This window comes from Neophocaena asiaeorientalis, unplaced genomic scaffold (assembly GCF_003031525.2).
Source record: "Neophocaena asiaeorientalis asiaeorientalis breed wild unplaced genomic scaffold, Neophocaena_asiaeorientalis_V1.1 scaffold396, whole genome shotgun sequence".
In the NCBI taxonomy this organism is placed as follows: domain Eukaryota; kingdom Metazoa; phylum Chordata; class Mammalia; order Artiodactyla; family Phocoenidae; genus Neophocaena; species Neophocaena asiaeorientalis.
The window spans coordinates 3,033,872-3,050,507 of record NW_020172455.1 but is presented as its reverse complement, the minus strand read 5'-3'; the positions used below and the strand labels follow the sequence as shown (position 1 = coordinate 3,050,507).

The window sequence follows — 16,636 nt, the reverse complement described above, 5'->3', positions numbered from 1 at the left end:
AAACACATCCTCCCAATTAACCCTCCCGGTGGCCCTTTGAGATGGGTGTTCCCACGATCCCACCACACAGATGAAGACCCTGGGACGTGGAGAGGTTGGTAGCTTGCCCATGGCTGTGAGCTGTGAGCCCTTTGTGTGCGGGGCACGACCTCAAGCTCCTGCATTCCCTCTACTGCTGTCCTCTGGGGTAAATGGCTCTATTTCATTGTACAGCTTCAGAGCCTCAGACGCAGAGGCAAGCAGTAGGTCCCCACCCAGGCCTGGCCCTCTCGACCCTGGGTTAGTTCTGGTTTAGAGGCAGGTGTCATGTTCTTTCTGGACAAGGCGCATCTTTCTTAAATAAGGCGTGGGGCTATTTCTACAAGGGTTTGAATTGCCCCACCAGGCACGGTCTGCTACCATACTGGGTACATCCTTTGAGGTGCCCGGTGCTTTGCAATGAGCACTGAAAGCAAAAAAGCTTTTTCCGGAAATGCTCTGGAAGTGTGTGCAGCCTGGACGCATCTAGCTTCAGGAGGGCTCAAGACTTGGACCGGAGGAGACGTCCCTGACACAGGAGCTGTCCCCATGCTCTCCTAAGGGTGATGAACTGTGAGTACCGGCTAACTCCCGTTTCTCCCGTCCTCCATCCCACAGGCAAATTGTCCCTGGAAGAATTCATTAAAGGTGCCAAGAGCGACCCATCCATCGTCCGGTTGTTACAGTGTGACCCCAGCAGCGCCAGTCAGTTCTAAGGGGTCGGCGTCTGGACAGTGCAGAGAAACACAGGCTTGTCTTGCCGTTTAAGCTTTGCTTGCAAAAGTGGATGCCTCTTCAATCATTCCTGCTCTCCCGGGCGGCCAGGCAACACGCATCTGCCGGCTTGGTGGCCACGCCTCCCTCCTCACCTGGCCTCCTCCCGACCCCTCCCCAGTCCCTCCAGAGCGAACTCCCTGGCATGTGGTTACTCCCAGGGCTCACGGTGTCCTGGCTTCTGGGGCACCTCCCTGCCCGCAGGGAGCCCAGAGGACACCCCGAGGATCCCCGTGGGACTTTCTAAGACCGCGCCAAGGCCAGCTGATTGATTTTGTGATCGCAGGAAAAATGGGGACAAGAACAGAGGGAGAGTAGATGGGCAAGCCCTCCCCGTGCATGGCTCCACCCAGCTCGGTTCATTTTCTCTGACCAAAGCCGCTTGCACGTATATATACTGTGGTCTCCTTTTAATATATAAGTCATGGTGAAGTGAAATGTAATGTGTAGGTCCTGTATTTAATGCCTCGATTGCCTTTGAAGCGTGGTTCCCTCGTGGCCTGTGATCCCTCCGAGCCTGGTTATTTTGTGGTATTTATGCCCTCAACCTGCCCTTTTCAAAAGGACGTGCATGCGTGCCCAGGGCCGTGGAGACCCTCCCGTCCGCGTAGTGAACGCAGCCTCTCTGTAAGGTTTGTCCTCCCTGTTGATTGGTCTGGCATTTCCTGTATTAAAATGATCAAATAAACGGCACTGTCTGAGTTTTGTGTGGAATCGGGAGGCCCCATTGTGCTGTCCCGGCCTCCGCGTTCTCCGCCGCGTTCTCCGTGCTCGGCCTCCGCGCTCTCCGCGCTCTCCGCGCTCTCCAGCACAGGTGCGTTCGGCAGGTCCTGCTGCTCTTTGTAAACTTGGCCCCTTCTGTATCCACATAGCCATTACTGTGTCTATAAATCTTGTGCAGACTGTTCTTCAATATCTGCCTAATGCCAAGAAATATTTGTGGAAATGAAAGATGACAGTTCTTGGCAGGTTTGACTGTCAGGCTTCTGCCTGTATCCAACCCCCTCCCCCGGCTCCCCCGCCAACCCCATGGTTTAATCAGCAAGGTAGCAGGACCGCACGTCCCCAGCGAGGACAGAGTGGGGATCAGGGGTACCAGCACGGGGCCATGAGGGCAGGCCTGGTTTCTCAGCCTGTGGCCATCAGGCTGCTTCTGGTCTCAGAAGCAGGAAACCCAGCAGAGGGGGCTTCAACCAGAAGGATGTTTCCACCACGTGGCGAGACTAATGCGGCAGCTGGGGGCGTCGCTAAGGATGCCCAGGTTCCTTCCGCCTCCCCCACCGCCCTGCCCCCGGCCTCACGGGCAGCTTCTGTCCGCGCACTTGAATCCTTGGGGTCCCCGCAGGGCTGTCACCGTGCAGGGCAGTGCAGCTGACACGGGAGCCTTCCACAGGCAGGACGAGAAGCAGCCTGTCCTCTGTTCTTCCTTAAAGGGGAGGAGAACTTTCCAAAATTCTCCTGTGCTCCCTGCCCACCGCTTCTCAGTGCCTTGGCCGGGAGTGTGAGGTGACCATGACTGGCCGATCAGGATGCACCCAGCTGATGAGGGCCCCCTCCCCACAGAGGGCGTGGCGCCAGGAAGCGTGAACAGGATTGGGGTTTTGGTTCCAGCGTCTGGCACATCCACCCATGGGCCACGGGACCTCGCTGAGTCTCACCTGTGGAAGCAGTGCAGCCGGGAGACAGGTGATCAAGGTAAGTGGGCCGAGCGTGTAGCTTGGAGCCTGACCCACAGCAGGCTGTCAGGGACCCTGGCTGTTTTGCTGATTTCAGTAATCTTAATACCTTTTACCACTCCAGGCCTCTGAATAGAAACGGTGAGCCCTTCTGTAAGTGACTTTCCAGCCAGTGGCACTGCCCGAGGCTGGACCTTCGTGGGCGGTGCCAGGGGGAGGGGGGGTAGGAGGCGGAGGCCGGGTGACCCGGGGGTGGACCCAGCTCGCTACAGAGAAGCAGGATGGTGCCTTGCCAACTCCGCCTGGCCTGGAGGAATCTCCCCTCCCTGAGAGGGGCTTGTATTTTACAAATGTAAGGAGAACTGGCCAAGGCTCAATCAATAGTGCTTGTTGCCTGTTGAGGAGAGGCGGGGAGTGCTGCAGTACTGCTAACAGGGACATTGCCCAGGAATCAGGCACAGATGGGAATGACTGCTGTAGCCAGGGTTTGCCCCAGAAACAGAGCCAAGGGGGTGTCTCCCTCTGTATGCGCACATGTATTCTGGGGTGGGGCGGGGGTAGAAAGAGAGAAAGATTCATTGCAAGGAATTGGCTCATAAGATTACGGAGGCGGAATGAACACAAGATCTACCAGCTGGAGACCCAGGAGAGCCAACGGCACTAGTTCCAGTCTGGATCTGAAGGCAGGAGACCGACATCCCAGCCCAAACCCTGCAGGCAGAGGACGAAATCTCCCTGCTCAGTTCAGCCTTTTGTCTAGTCAACCCTCTGGATGAGGCTGCTCACGTTGCGGGGGGCGGGAGGGGGGCATTCTGCTTTACTCAGTCTGCTAAGCCAAATGTTCAGCTCCCCCAGAAACGCCCTCACAGACACACCCAGAATAATGTTTAACCAACTGTCAGGACACCCACGACCCAGGCGAGTTGACCTAAAATAACCATCCCAAGTGCTTCCACACAAATGTGGAAGATGTGGATCTGGGGGTCAGGGTGGTGCCTTAGGGAGTCTTAGGCGATGAGGAAACCGGCCCAGGGAAGGGCAGGGATGACCCACAGGCCCGTCACTCACTCCGGGGATTCGGCTAGCAACCGGCCATGTCCCTCAGGTCCCAGCAACTCAGTGGCAGAATCAGAACTAGTCAGATTATCCTACCCCCCAGACAGTTGCCCCTTTCACCGTGTGTGTGTGTGTGTGTGTGTGTGTGTGTGTGTGTGTGTGTAGAGGGGCAGGTGGTGTGGTCTCTGCAGACAGGGCTTGGTGGGACTCAGGCGTCTAGTTTGGGGTGTGTGTCTGCCCTACAAGGCAGTGTCATAGACGCGCACCCAGGCACCACCCGTGCAGAGACTCGGCACCAGACTCCCGGCACGTCTGGCCTGGGCCCATATCAGCAGGTGAGTGTCTTCTGGGGACGTGCGCGAGGCTGTGTTGGGTGGCAGCCCTGCAGCTCCTTCCAGGTGGGTGGGAGCGGGACCCGAGCCCCTGGCCTTGGCTCTCAGCTTGGCCCAGTCGGCTTTCACAGCAGGGCACCCACCCTACTCCTGTCCCCAGCTTGGGCTGAAACGCCCACACACCTGCCTTTCCCAAGACGCCATGCAAACGTCCCTTCCTCCAGAAAGCCGTCCCCACCCTCCCCAGATACTCCCCATGGCCCCCGTGCTCCCCTCGCCCACAGCGTTGCTTCCCTTGTACTGACCTCATAATTCACTTCCTTCTGGCCGCCTTCCCCCTTCCCCTACCCAGAGCCGGTACAGGCCAGGCTTAGAATTAGGGAGTTCCCTGGCGGCCTAGTGGTTAGGATTCCAGGCTTTCACCGCCACGGCCCGGGTTCGATCCCTGGTCGGGGAACTGAGAATCCCGCAAGCCATGTGGCATGGCCAAAAACAAGAGGGGGGAAAAGAAAATTAGAGGCTCAGAATGAGTGAGTGAACAAACGAAGCGTGGGGTCCACCCCACAGCCTGGAACTGCACCCAGTGGGCCTCAGATACAGAGGCAGGGGGTACAAGCCTCAGCCTGGCCACTGACAAGCCACGTGACCCTGGGCACATAAGGGTGCTGACCTTGATCTCACAATCTAAAATTCAATTTTAGATTTCAATCTAAAATTGAAAACATTGAATTCTTAATATAATATATGCTTAGCTTTTGGCATGATACTGTTGTGATAGGATTTTTTTAAGGCTTCATTTTTCTGATAGCTTTTATATTGCTTTTAAACTTTCTCTAAGAGTTACATATATTCTTTATAGAAAATACAGAGTAACAAGAGAACAATTACCTATAAATTTAATACCCAGACGCACTGTTCATTTTGGTGTATATATTCTCAGTCTTTTTATTTTTTCTATAAATATATTTGTACACTTAGGGATTACAAAAATAGAATTGTAGTACACTTGCTATTTCATACTCCTGCTTTTTTCACTTAATGAGGTATCATGTAGTGTTCCATCATATTGATGTCCCATAGTTTAATCGATTCTTTGCAATTAGATTGACAGTTTGCTTTTCCCTGTCACAAACAATGTGAATACGTTTTATATACATCTCTGTGTCCATCGGGATTACTTCTGTAGAATAAGGTACTACAAGTGGAATGACTAAGTGTGACATAAAGAGGGACAGGCTGCAGAGCCTTGGGGGAGGGCAAGGATGCCCGTGGGCCAGGATCTGCCCCTCTGCCCCTCCCCCTCAGAGCGAGGGCTGCAGATGGTTCCTGGCTCCTCCAGAAGGGGGCGCCAGAGCCGGGGCTGGCACCAGGCGCCCAGGGTGGGGCGGCCCCGCTGTGGGAAGAGTATGGCCCCGGGCCAGGCGAAGCTGGGGAGGGGTAACACCAGCAGCCTTGGGCGCCCGGGGACCGATGTGTGGGGATAAGCAGGACCTGGACTTAGGCCTCAAGGGCTGGTCAGCGGGTGGACTGTGAGGGCAGTGCCCCCTGCTTCCCACGCCACCCACGCTTCAGGGCCCGGGCGGGGCACGGGCACGAGCGGTGTGTCCAGGGAGCGCCTGAGGGGTGGCCGGCCAGGTCACCAAGTGTGGTGTGGGTACTTCAGGAGCCCAGGCTGGGGGCATCACCCACTCCGGACAGGCAGGGGGCAGAGAATGCAGGCCGTGGGGACCCCCAGCTGTTCCCTGCGTGTGAGGCAGGGGGTGAGGGCTGGGCTGGGGGAGTCTTCGTCTGTGGGGCTCGGCAAGATTTTCGGGGGGAGCAGCCTGGTCCAGGACGAGCTGTCTGGAGCCTCAAAGCCTAGCTGCCCAGGTGTGGCTGCCCTTGGATCTCCCCCTGAGCCAGGCCACGCTCCAGTCCCCACAGCCCTCCTGTCAGGCCTCTGCCATCGTTTGCTGAGGGACTGAAGGACCTGCCCACTTGGTCGCAGCTCCAGATGGGCCGAGGAGTCTCAAGCACGAGGTGCTGCTGCCCCCTGGCGGCCGTAGCCGGGAGGGCCGTCCGGGCCTGGGAGCGCGGATCCCCCAGCCTGGTTTCGGAGCTTCGTGCAGGAGCTTTCTGCCTCTGTCCCATTTGACAGCCTAAAGCCCGGGGGAGCACCTCATTTCCCGTGGGCCACACAGCACACAGAAGCTGAGGCCGGGCTCCTGGTACCCGGGACTCGGAAGCCTGGTTGATAGGGTTGCCACATAAAATACAGCCTGACCACCTGACAAACAAGGATGGAGTCTGCACAGAGATGCAAGGTGACCATCACAGGGGTCACCGTGGGCTGTGGGGAGCACAGGGCTACTGGAGACAGGCTGAGTGAGACCTGCGTGGGCCAGCGGGCCGCCTGCGAGGCAGCACGAAGGCTGGTCAGCCAGGAGGCTAGAGAGGGCTGTGGAAGGCGTGGACAGTGGCACCCTGGGTGCGCACGGGTCCAGGGGCAGGCTCAGGCTCTGACCCCGTCCCCGGGGGGACTGCGCCCTGACAGGGCAGACGGCCCCGCCCGGGGGTGGACAGGGCTGCGGGGCAGAGGTGTGTGTGTAGGGGGGGCGGGTGAGTACTCGGCCCCGAAGACTCGGCCGCTTCTTCCGGCAGCCTCAGGAGCTGGGTGGGTGCGAGCCAGCCCTGCAGACCGGCCCTGTCCCACGCCGCCCTGCCCCCCGGCCCAGCCCGCGGGCCCTGGTTCAGCCGCTCGTGCGCGTGGGAGTTACGCGACTGAGGACTTTTTCTCTGGGCCTCTCCTTCCTCACCCAGAAGGCATATACATTTGATTCCTCTAAGGTCAGCAATAGACACGTGTAAAAGTGCATATGAAGTCAGTCTCCACTCCCCTCCTCAGGCCTCCATCCTCCTGCCGCGTTTCCGGTCGGTCCTTTCAGAAGTTTCCACGCGTGTGCAGGTACAGGCGTGCACACCAGGCCTGGCTTGCCTTTTACACGGGGGATAGCTCACTGCACGGTGCTCCTCTGCCCCTTTCTCCAGCTTGGAGAGCGTCCCCCGCCAGCTCCTGCAGGGCTCTGCGTCTTGAAGCAGCCGTGTGTTCCAGTGACCTTCTCATCAGCAAGTAGCCTCTTGACGAGCATACATACGGTTGTTTCTAATACGTGCTGTACGGACACCGTCACAATGAAAAGCCTTACGCCGACTTATCAGAAAACTCTTACAAGTAGACGTGTCGGGGCAAAGATAACGTGGATTATTTCTGATATTGCCAAATTCCCTCCAGAGATTCTTCTTATTGTTTCCCACCTGCCTTGGGCGAGCCAGCCTGCTTACCCAGCAAGCCAGTGCACTCTTCTACGTTCGTCAAACTGACAGGTGATAGATTCTCATAGTTTTAATATGCACTTGAGTTTTAAAGTTTGTTCAAGTTCAAAGTCTTTTCTTTTCTGTGAACCTAAGTGGCTTGCCCACTTTCTATTGAATTCTTTTTTACGGATTTATTGGAGCTCTTTTGAACAGGAAAGAAATTGGCCCCTTCCACGTTGCCTCTCCCATTGCAGAGCACAGGCTCCGGACGCGCAGGCTCAGCGGCCATGGCTCACGGGCCCAGCCGCTCCGCGGCATGTGGGATCTTCCCGGACCGGGGCACGAGCCCGTGTCCCCTGCATCGGCAGGCGGACTCTCAACCACTGCGCCACCAGGGAAGCCCCTGCCCCTTGCATTTTTGACTTCAAATGTTTTCTTCTAATACATTTGTGGCCTAACCTGTCACAATGAAAACTTTCATCTGGGATTTACTGTGGTGTAAGGAGCATCAGTGACATCTTACTTTGCCCAGGTGGTTACCCGCTGCCCCACACTCCGTCCCCAGTCCTGGGGCGGACCCGGCAATCTGCATTTTCAGACGCTCCCCAAGTGATCCAAATGCAGGGGCTTGGAAACCACTTCCTTTACCTTGAACCAGTAGCCCCTCCCATGGGGGCCTGCGTGGAGACTCCAACACCCTCAGGAGGAAGAGTCACCCACAGCCTTGGTGGAGGCCAGAGCTATATTCACTTCAAAGCAAGGTCTAGAAATGTCATTTCTATGAATGACCAGACAGTACCATCTGTAATGGACATACTAAGTGCACACTACAAGCTAGAACTTGAGGGTCCTGGAGGACAGTGTTGACCGACACACATCCAGCCATCTGAGATCGCCATCCTTTTGCCAAACTCGCCCACACCCAGGTGTAGGGGCCACGGGAGGTCATTTGGCCCAGCCCAGGCCGTGTCACCATACAGGCTCCAGGGCTCACAAGTGGCTTCACCAAGCTGCCATGAGCCAGGTTCAGAGGCTGTTGTATGGGCGCCATGGGACTACCTGGGGCTACTTCTGTCCCCACCAGCACTGGCCAGTTGGCTGGACTGCACTTTTACCTAACAGGCTGCGAGAAGAGCAGTTCCCAAGCCCTCAGTACTGCATACTTTTTGAGTGGAAAACCTCTCCTCTTTTCAATCCAAGCTCAGTGCTGTCACTAGGGCGTCCTGTTACTCCTCACTTCTGAAGGTAGAAAATCTCATTTCTCAAAATCTTAGGCATGGCATCTAGCTTGCATTTCTTGGCACTTAATCCATACAGAACACCAATTCCTTTATTTTGAACATCAGCAGCGGGCAGACTGAGGACCCAGAAAAGGATGTGCTCACAGGAAGTCGGACAGACAGTCCACTCGTGTTCTTTCCTCTATTCTGCCCAGACTCCAGTCAGACCTATTTTCTCTGTGGCTCCTAAGAAGTCCTATTCAGGGGTCTGGCTAATCAGCCGAGATGTGACGTCAGCGATCACAGCAATGTGCTGTGTCCAGGTGGAACTCAGGGCTTGGGGGAAGGTGGCTTTTTAGAAACACAAGTCACTCCCCTCAACTCCTTGGTAAAGGTACTAACAACATCAGCAGAAGCGCTAATGTAGTCCCTGAGATGCAAGAAGCTGCAGCATTTGCATCTGTACCACATGCTGTCTCCCCGTGTCCCTCTAACGAAGCTGGTGAGACACTCAATGGCGTCTGCAGTGCCTGGTACAGACAAGTGGCAGTTACTAAGGTGACACCTGGCTTTTACATGGCCTTCCTTTCCTCCCTCCTCCCTGTGCTACAGCAGGAATTCACAATTCCCATTTTGGAAATTTAGTATGAGAGCCTGCCAACCTCTTCTGAGGACTGGGGGTACAAGTTGAGTAAGAGAATATAAAAGGCCAAGGCCGGAAGGTAAAGATCTACAACACATGTAACAACTACCAAAAGCTGTGCTACATTCCTAACTAGTTGTAACTATGCAACTAGTGAAGTCAAGACAGGGAGGGCCTGTGTCTAGCCTCTGGAGAGGCAGGGTGCAGGGGGCCTGGGCACTGGCCCTGCTCGCCGCAGGCCGGCTAGTTAACAAGGGGCCCTGGGCACTCCAGGCTCACAGTCGCATCCAGGGTGGACTGAGCCGTTAACAGCAGAGACTGCCCACTGTCTCGCCCCTCCTTTTCCTTCCACCGCACATGGGGCTAGACCCACTCACTATTCTGAGAATCCAAAGCAAACTTCCTACAGGACTTGTGGACTTGAAGTAAAAATGTCAGACAGGAAAAAGGCATTCCATGGATCTTCAAAATATTAAAAACCTGTCAACGCCTTAGTCCTCTGGGGCAATTTTCTCAGCCTATGGGAAAAGCATCAATTTCCCACCTGTAAACCACACGCAAGGTGAGCCATCTGGAATGGACACGCTGTAGACATTTCCCAGTGCCTATACTTTACTTCAAACAGGTCACAGCACCGAGCTTCTGGCCCATTCTGCCAATGCACAAGCTACAAACGCTTGCTCAGCAGCTGAGGGGCACGCTTTAGTAGCATGTTTGAAAAGTGAATAAAAATCCATATAAAACAAATATTCAAATAGTTTCCATAGGAACACAGATAAGTGTGACCCCATCGCCTAGTCTTCCACGTTGCTGCATCTATGCCAACCCTATTCACACAGACATCTCAAAACTAGCAGTAATTAAGTTAAGTGTTCCCCCCCAAACCCTTAAATCAAGCTAAACTCGCAGTTAACAGCTACAAGAATGGTATCTACACATTAATACGAGCTGAAGCGCAGGCTGCTGGGTGCCGTTTCATTCCACTCTCCCAAGCACAGGACACAGGCAGAGTGCCAATGTCCTGCTCCTCTACTCCGGGTGGGAAGTCGTGATTCTGAATTTGCTGCATCAGTTGCCTGAAAGAGACAGAAGTGGCATGCTCAGAAACCCTGAGTCACCCCTCACTGAGCAATTCCACACCGAGAAACTGAGAATAACTTATTCATGAGCCTATTTATGTCCTTGGTTACTATGTCATCAGGAAGCAATTCAACGTAGCTCTACAGCAAGCATTTCTTCAGAACCATCTTTACGGTAACAAGGAAAGCACAAGTCACAGACACTAATTAAAATATTCTAGCTGCACAGAAATATCCTGATCAATCTTTTCTAAAATGATTATGCCTTAAAAATCTGAAAATACAGACCACAATTATTGAAGGGATTTTCCTTCCATTGTATTTTCCAAAATTTCTAAAGCATACATTAATATGGAGAGAAAAACAATTTAAAAAAATGTTACTGGGGCTTCCCTGGTGGCTCAGTGGTTGAGAGTCCACATGCCGATGCAGGGGACACGGGTTCGTGCCCTGGTCCGGGAAGATCCCACATGCCGCGGAGCGGCTGAGCCCGTGAGCCATGGCTGCTGAGCCTGCGCGTCCGGAGCCTGTGCTCCGCAACAGGAGAGGCCACAACAGTGAGAGGCCCGCGAACCACAAAAAAAAAAAAAAAAAAAAAAAAAAAAAGTTACTATTTAACCCTAAGTAATACAATTTCTTATTCAACAAGAGCAAGCATAATAAATCCTGGAAGGTTTTATTTTCTTACAGGAAACATAAACACACACACTGTTGTCACTAACCATGTTGGCCCTGACATCACATAGTAGATGGTTGGTCTCTGGAATCCATTGAAGGTAGAAGCAGCAGCGACAGTGTAAGCACCCATGTTTTCAAAGAGCATCCAATCGCCCACATGCATCTCGGGCAAGTTACAGCGCTCAACAATGCGATCCAGGCCATCACAGGTCGGTCCCCAGATGCTGGACGAATAATACTTCTCATCTGGTTTGGGTCTCTACATGTGAGAGGGAGAAAAGCACGCCTGCTTACACTTGTCCTGACCAGTCACCTTAACTGCTGGCTACAGCGTGTTCACAAGGTACCTTCTGCAGAAGAGGCTTCACGTGTGCATGATCGTAGAGGATGCAGTTGAAAGACCCATACACTCCATCATTCACGTAATACATAAATGTCTGTTCACTTGACTCATCTTCATCTAGAAAAGCAGAATCAGTCTCAATTACCACTTTATGTACCAACTTCGTTATACACGCGATGAATCATCCTTTGTACGTACCATCAGAGCCTGTCTGTTCCTTTAATACGCGTTTTTTGGCAATGATATTAACTGCTAGCGTGAAAGCTGATGCAACATAGTATCTGCCTGGCTCAGCTATGATTCTAACTCCAGAGTCTGATGGAAAATACTTGTCCAACGCCGGGTTGATTACACTGGTAATCTGCCAGAGTGAGACAGAAAAGAGCAGTTAGTCATCAAGGGGAACTCACACGGACCAGCACCTTGTGACATGACACATCAAAAACACTGAGAGCAGTCATCAGCAGAGAGGTTTACCCTCAAACAACAGCAAAAGATAAACATCTCCCTGAAAACCAGCCTGTACATCCTGTGGTTTCATTTTGATTCCCCTCCAGACACCCTTTCTACCCTCTTTAAGATGTTATGGATATGATTTTATTAAACAATGATACAAATTTATTACCACTTACAAAGTGCCTAAATGTTTTTATCTAGCAAATACATGCCAACAGAACAAAACTTTCTATTCTGCCTATGCACATAATTTTAACAAAAAAGAATACGGATTTATTTTATAAATGAGTAGCATATAATGGCCTAACTTCTTCTAGTTCCGTGACCAGGGATTGAACCCGGGCCCCCTGCATTGGGAGCTCGGAGTCTTAGCCACTGCGCCACCAGGGAAGTCCCTTAAGTACCATTTTAAATAGCACAGAAGTCATTCAAATTACCCCACCAAGACATTTATTTTCACGTTTGTATAGTCCCTTTACTATCTGTTAAAACAAGTTTTGAAATATTCCAAAAAAGAACTTGCTAAGAGCTACAGATTATAGTTTTGTTATAAATTACCTCTTCGAATTTAAGCTTTACATCCTCAGATCCGGGAAAGCCACCACCAATATCAAGCAGATACATGCCGAAACCAACCTCAGCCTAGAGTCAAGAAAGTTAATTCAGTCAAATTAAGTCAACCAAGTAGCCAGATTCATAACAAGGCACGACAAATGCACGCAGCAGATGGGGTTAAATGTCTGTAATATGAGATGACCTCTACAAAAGGTCAGTTCTGGAATTGGGACTAGTTATTACTGTCATCCTTGCGCCCCCTCCTCCCACTTGGGGTTCACATATACTCACTCCCATGTCAAAGACACAGCGGGCATCAGAGATGGCCTGCACGAAGGTCTCCGGATCAGTACAACCACTTCCCACATGGAAGCTGGGGCAAAAAAAGTAGAATATGCTATTTCTTACTATTTCTGGAAATAACTATTCACAGTGGGAGGAAACCTATAAAACTTGCCTTGTGTAATCTTAATCTCTACCTCTGCCATCACCAAGATCTCACCTGACACCAATGACGTCGATACCCAGCTCTTTCGCCCGTTCCAAAAGAAGCCTGCTGGTTTTGAGTGTGGCACCAAATTTGACACTGAGGCGACAGACTGCTTTGGAATCATCAGTGGCAATCCGCAAAACCAACCTAGAGGCAAGGAAAGTGTATCAGGTTTCCCATAACAGAAGATCACCTACAGCCATGGTTAACACAGAGACTCCTGGGCTCTGATACCCTGTGGTTTAAGTCTAATTTGGTTTTACTAATCAAGAGGCTTTAAGCTTTTTTCTACTTTGTCTCTGACCCAGTACACAGACAATTTACTAAAGTATGGAAATCTAACAACTGGAAATTTGAGTTTGTCTGCCATTATTATACAGATGCCACATCTGACCCTGCCCTCAAATGGAGGAGTAACTTACTTGGCCTTTGGATGCGCCCTGGCAACTTTCATCAACTCAACTTCACTATCAAAAGTCATCATCTGGACTCCATTATTGGCAGCGTATTTAATCTGAGACACTTGTTTACAAGGATTTGCATAGATAATCCTCTCTGGAGGCACCCCGAGACTCTGCACCAACTGGATTTCAGTCTGAAAAAGAAGAGGTGTTACAATACATGTAGCTAGTACATGGAAGAAACAGGAAACATGGGAAACTGTCACCACCCCCACTCAATTCACTAGCATCCCCTGCCCTGTTGGGAACACCGAGGCCATTACAATCATCTGAGTTCTGCGGCTTTTGCTCACCTTGCTGGCACAGTCAAATCCTGTCCCTATGGCAGCTAGGGTCTTCACTATGGTTCTGCTATCATTGCATTTGACTGCATAAAAGGGGGTGACCCGAGGAAGAGCTTTAAACCATCTCAGATGTTTCTTTAGGATGTCTCCCAGGTCCGCAACATAGAAGGCATCCTTATCGTCCTGCAGTGACAGTGGTTACAGGAAACCCATCAGCGGCCTAACAATGTGTCCAACACGCAGGCTTCCCTTCCCTTGCCCGTCATTCTCATGAATCCTACTCTATTTAGTCAATTCCTGGCATGAATATCATTGTTATTGCACGATCCATAGCCAATTAAATTCTAAATTCCCTAATAAGACATTTCCATTTCCGCAAGACCCCACTGAAGCTTCCCATCCAACCCAACATTCTCAAAGCTGCACTCCCAGCAAGAACTTAACATACACTTACAGAAGAAGAAACTTCATTAATTTTCTGGTCCAGAATGTCCTTGGCAGTAAAGCCTTCATCCAGGAAATGGCAGTCAAACTCTTCATTACTGAAGTTGTTCATGGTTCCTTGATATCTTTCTGAAACAACAAACTGCAGACAGGGCAGACGATTTACTCAGAAGTCTTAGCAACACTTAGTAACCCCTAATAAGATAAGCCTGCAACAACCATGAATACTTACAAGGGAAACTAAGAGATGAAATTTAAAGAAATTATGCCAGCTTTTCACAAAGGCAATTCTCTCGGAATTCCAAGTCCCACTGAAAGGTGTGCGTGCCCCAGCTGCAGCAGTGAGAATGTCCCGACAAACACACCATCTGCCGTCCACCTTCGGAACACATTAAATTGGAAGATCAGTTACTGGCAGCGCCCACAGGAAGCGGGGCCACTCAAGCACCCTCCACAGACACCTCACTCACTGGGTTTGGGAATCCCATTATTCCTAGCTTTAGGTCACGTGACTCCACAAACCTCAACGGAATGAGGACACCACAGATTCAACGCCAGATTTTTTCACACTGAACTTCCATATATAGTACCGTCCACCTCAAAGAAAGCATTTCAAATATCCCTGCTAAAAACTGCTGAATGCAGGTTTCAGAAGCTTTCCTGCACTTAGTTCACTGATAGGGAAAAAGTTTCATGACAGTTAGCTTACTTTATTTCGGATCTGTTTCTCTTGAGAAGCTTAAAATAGCATGACAGCAATTTTTCAAAGTTGCTGTATAAACATCTTGCTATTTCCTAAGTCTTATACAGAACAACTTTTAGTGACCAACAGGCATCGCTGCTCTCAACTTACTGAGTGCTCTTAAGTTTCCTGAGAATTTTATGAGCTAATTTTCATGCTAGGCATGTGTTTTTTAAAACTGCAATCTTCAAATCAACATAATGTATTACAGCTGCTGTAGCTGATCAGAAATCAGTATTCTTAAACCAGCACTGCCTACTAAATTAGCAACTCTGGGAACCTCAACTGTCCTTACCGGCACTCTAATACTTGCTTAGCTATGAATGATCATCACCTGGGAATAAGTTTTGGCTAACTATAACAAAAATAAGCCAACAATAATTTATGAATAAGCAAAAATAAAGCTCATTTAACAATCAGAGCCACTGTCCTTGGCCTTCATGAAATACGACACTGGTCAATGACAGTTGTCTTAAAATTACTGATTTTAACCTATTTAATTTCTGCCAGGGAGGGCTTCTTTTCCACTGTGCGACCCGCTTCAGTGCCTGCAGCCTACGGGCAGAGGCCAGGCAATGGTTCTGGGCCAGGTTGCTCTGGCATGGGACACTATGAGAGGCCCAGGGGGACGGGCCTGCCATAAATCCAAACCCATGCACGGTAGAACTTGCAAGGCTTGATCTAATGTGACTTGCTGGCATTGTCAACCACCTACGTTGCCTAAATCGCGCGTAGGGGAAGGGAAGAGACTAACTGCTGGCAAACCCATTCTGTCTATATAACAACATTTAAATACGCTCAACGGTGACAGATTGGGCTATTTAGAGTCTTGTTAAACATTTTTAAGGCAGTGTTCAGGCTTAAGCTTAGGACGTTTTTGTTTCTCTGAAATACACCCCTATAAGTATTTTGCTTTCTTGTATCTTTCAAAGCTTTATCTCAATAACTTTTTTTTTTTTTCTTCGCGGCACGCGGGCCTCTCACTGCTGTGGCCCCTCCCGTTGCGGAACACAGGCTCCGGACGCGCAGGCTCAGCGGCCATGGCTCACGGGCCCAGCCGCTCCGCGGCATGTGGCATCCTCCCGGACCGGGGCACGAACCCGTGTCCCCTGCATCGGCAGGCGGACTCTCAACCACTGCGCCACCAGGGAAGCCCTATCTCAATAACTTTTGATATAGAGACATTTCACGCAAGAACACCTTTTGGTGTTCTTTCTGTATAGCTAAGTTACTTAAAATGACTCGGACTAGCGCAAGATAGCGCCTCTCTGCTATGAAATGCTTTACTGCAAACGGGGTAACGTTAGAAAAGACAGGTACTAATTCAAACAGCAACTGAAAAATTTACAAGTAAACTAAATTATGCCCTATTTTAGGTTTGAATGAAGTCAACACATTCTTTGTTCTCCCTAGACATTTTAAGAGGTTCTACTCCCCACTTTCCCCCATTATTTTGCATTTTCAAACACAGGTGGCCTTTTTGGGAAGATCTTGGGACTGGCTCCTATGCCTAAGCCTGAACTGGGATCTTAATAATATAGGTTTTTCTTGACTCACCAAGTCATTCAAAGATCCCGTAAACAACTCTAAGCCATGGCCGGCTGACTATTATCAGTTGTTACTACAAGGTTATCTCATCTCAGCTCTAGCGACCCGAGTGGGTTTCTATATTGGGTCACTCGCTCTGTACACATAGCACAAATAAAAGCTAAAATGGAAAAAAAAAAAAGTAAATTCCAGGGCAATACGGCGGAATGGCACGTCTCTTTCTTCTATAAGTGAGTGCGAGCGATGGGAGCCCGGAGACCTGCGCCGGCTCGCCTCCTACCTCTCCTGCACCTGCTACCGGACTGCCACATGGGTTTAAAAAAAAACACAGCAGTTGAAGGAACGACCGACCCTTTTCAACAGCTTCCGGCTCAGAAACCCTCACTGACGTGGTTCGGAGGAGGTGAACCCCAGGCCGTTCCAGCCCAGGCTGCCCTGAGCCGGGAGGGCGGCCGCCGTGCGCGCCGGGGGCCGGCTTCACCGGGGACGCCAGGGCCGGGGGCGCAGCGGCTCACCGAGGTCAGGGGCCGGCGGCCGGGGCTG

At 51.1% G+C, this 16,636-nt stretch overlaps 2 protein-coding genes and 1 non-coding gene across 3 annotated transcripts in view; 1 reads left to right on the top strand and 2 right to left on the bottom strand.

The window, feature by feature from the left end:
• The window catches only part of HPCAL1 (hippocalcin like 1), a 112,852-nt gene extending 111,372 nt beyond the window's left edge, over window positions 1-1,480 (top strand). The window contains exon 5 of the mRNA XM_024737713.1: window positions 637-1,480. Within this exon, the coding sequence (XP_024593481.1) occupies window positions 637-734 (98 nt within the window). The 3' untranslated portion in view covers window positions 735-1,480. The remainder of the gene's footprint in view (window positions 1-636) is intronic.
• Window positions 1,481-8,458: 6,978 nt separating this feature from the next.
• Window positions 8,459-14,182, bottom strand: ODC1 (ornithine decarboxylase 1). The gene is made up of 11 exons (XM_024737705.1): window positions 14,036-14,182; window positions 13,814-13,945; window positions 13,369-13,542; window positions 13,037-13,209; window positions 12,627-12,761; window positions 12,416-12,497; window positions 12,128-12,211; window positions 11,312-11,474; window positions 11,118-11,230; window positions 10,815-11,029; window positions 8,459-10,089 (listed from the first exon to the last, which is right to left on the bottom strand). Exons 2-11 carry the CDS (start codon window positions 13,913-13,915, stop codon window positions 9,945-9,947), a joined length of 1,386 nt encoding a protein of 461 aa, XP_024593473.1. The 5' UTR covers window positions 13,916-13,945; window positions 14,036-14,182; the 3' UTR covers window positions 8,459-9,944.
• Window positions 14,183-15,070: 888 nt separating this feature from the next.
• LOC112394814 (small nucleolar RNA SNORA42/SNORA80 family) lies at window positions 15,071-15,202 on the bottom strand. The gene has a single exon (XR_003002222.1). It is a non-coding gene; the product is annotated as a small nucleolar RNA SNORA42/SNORA80 family (small nucleolar RNA).
• Between the last annotated feature and the right edge of the window lie 1,434 nt (window positions 15,203-16,636).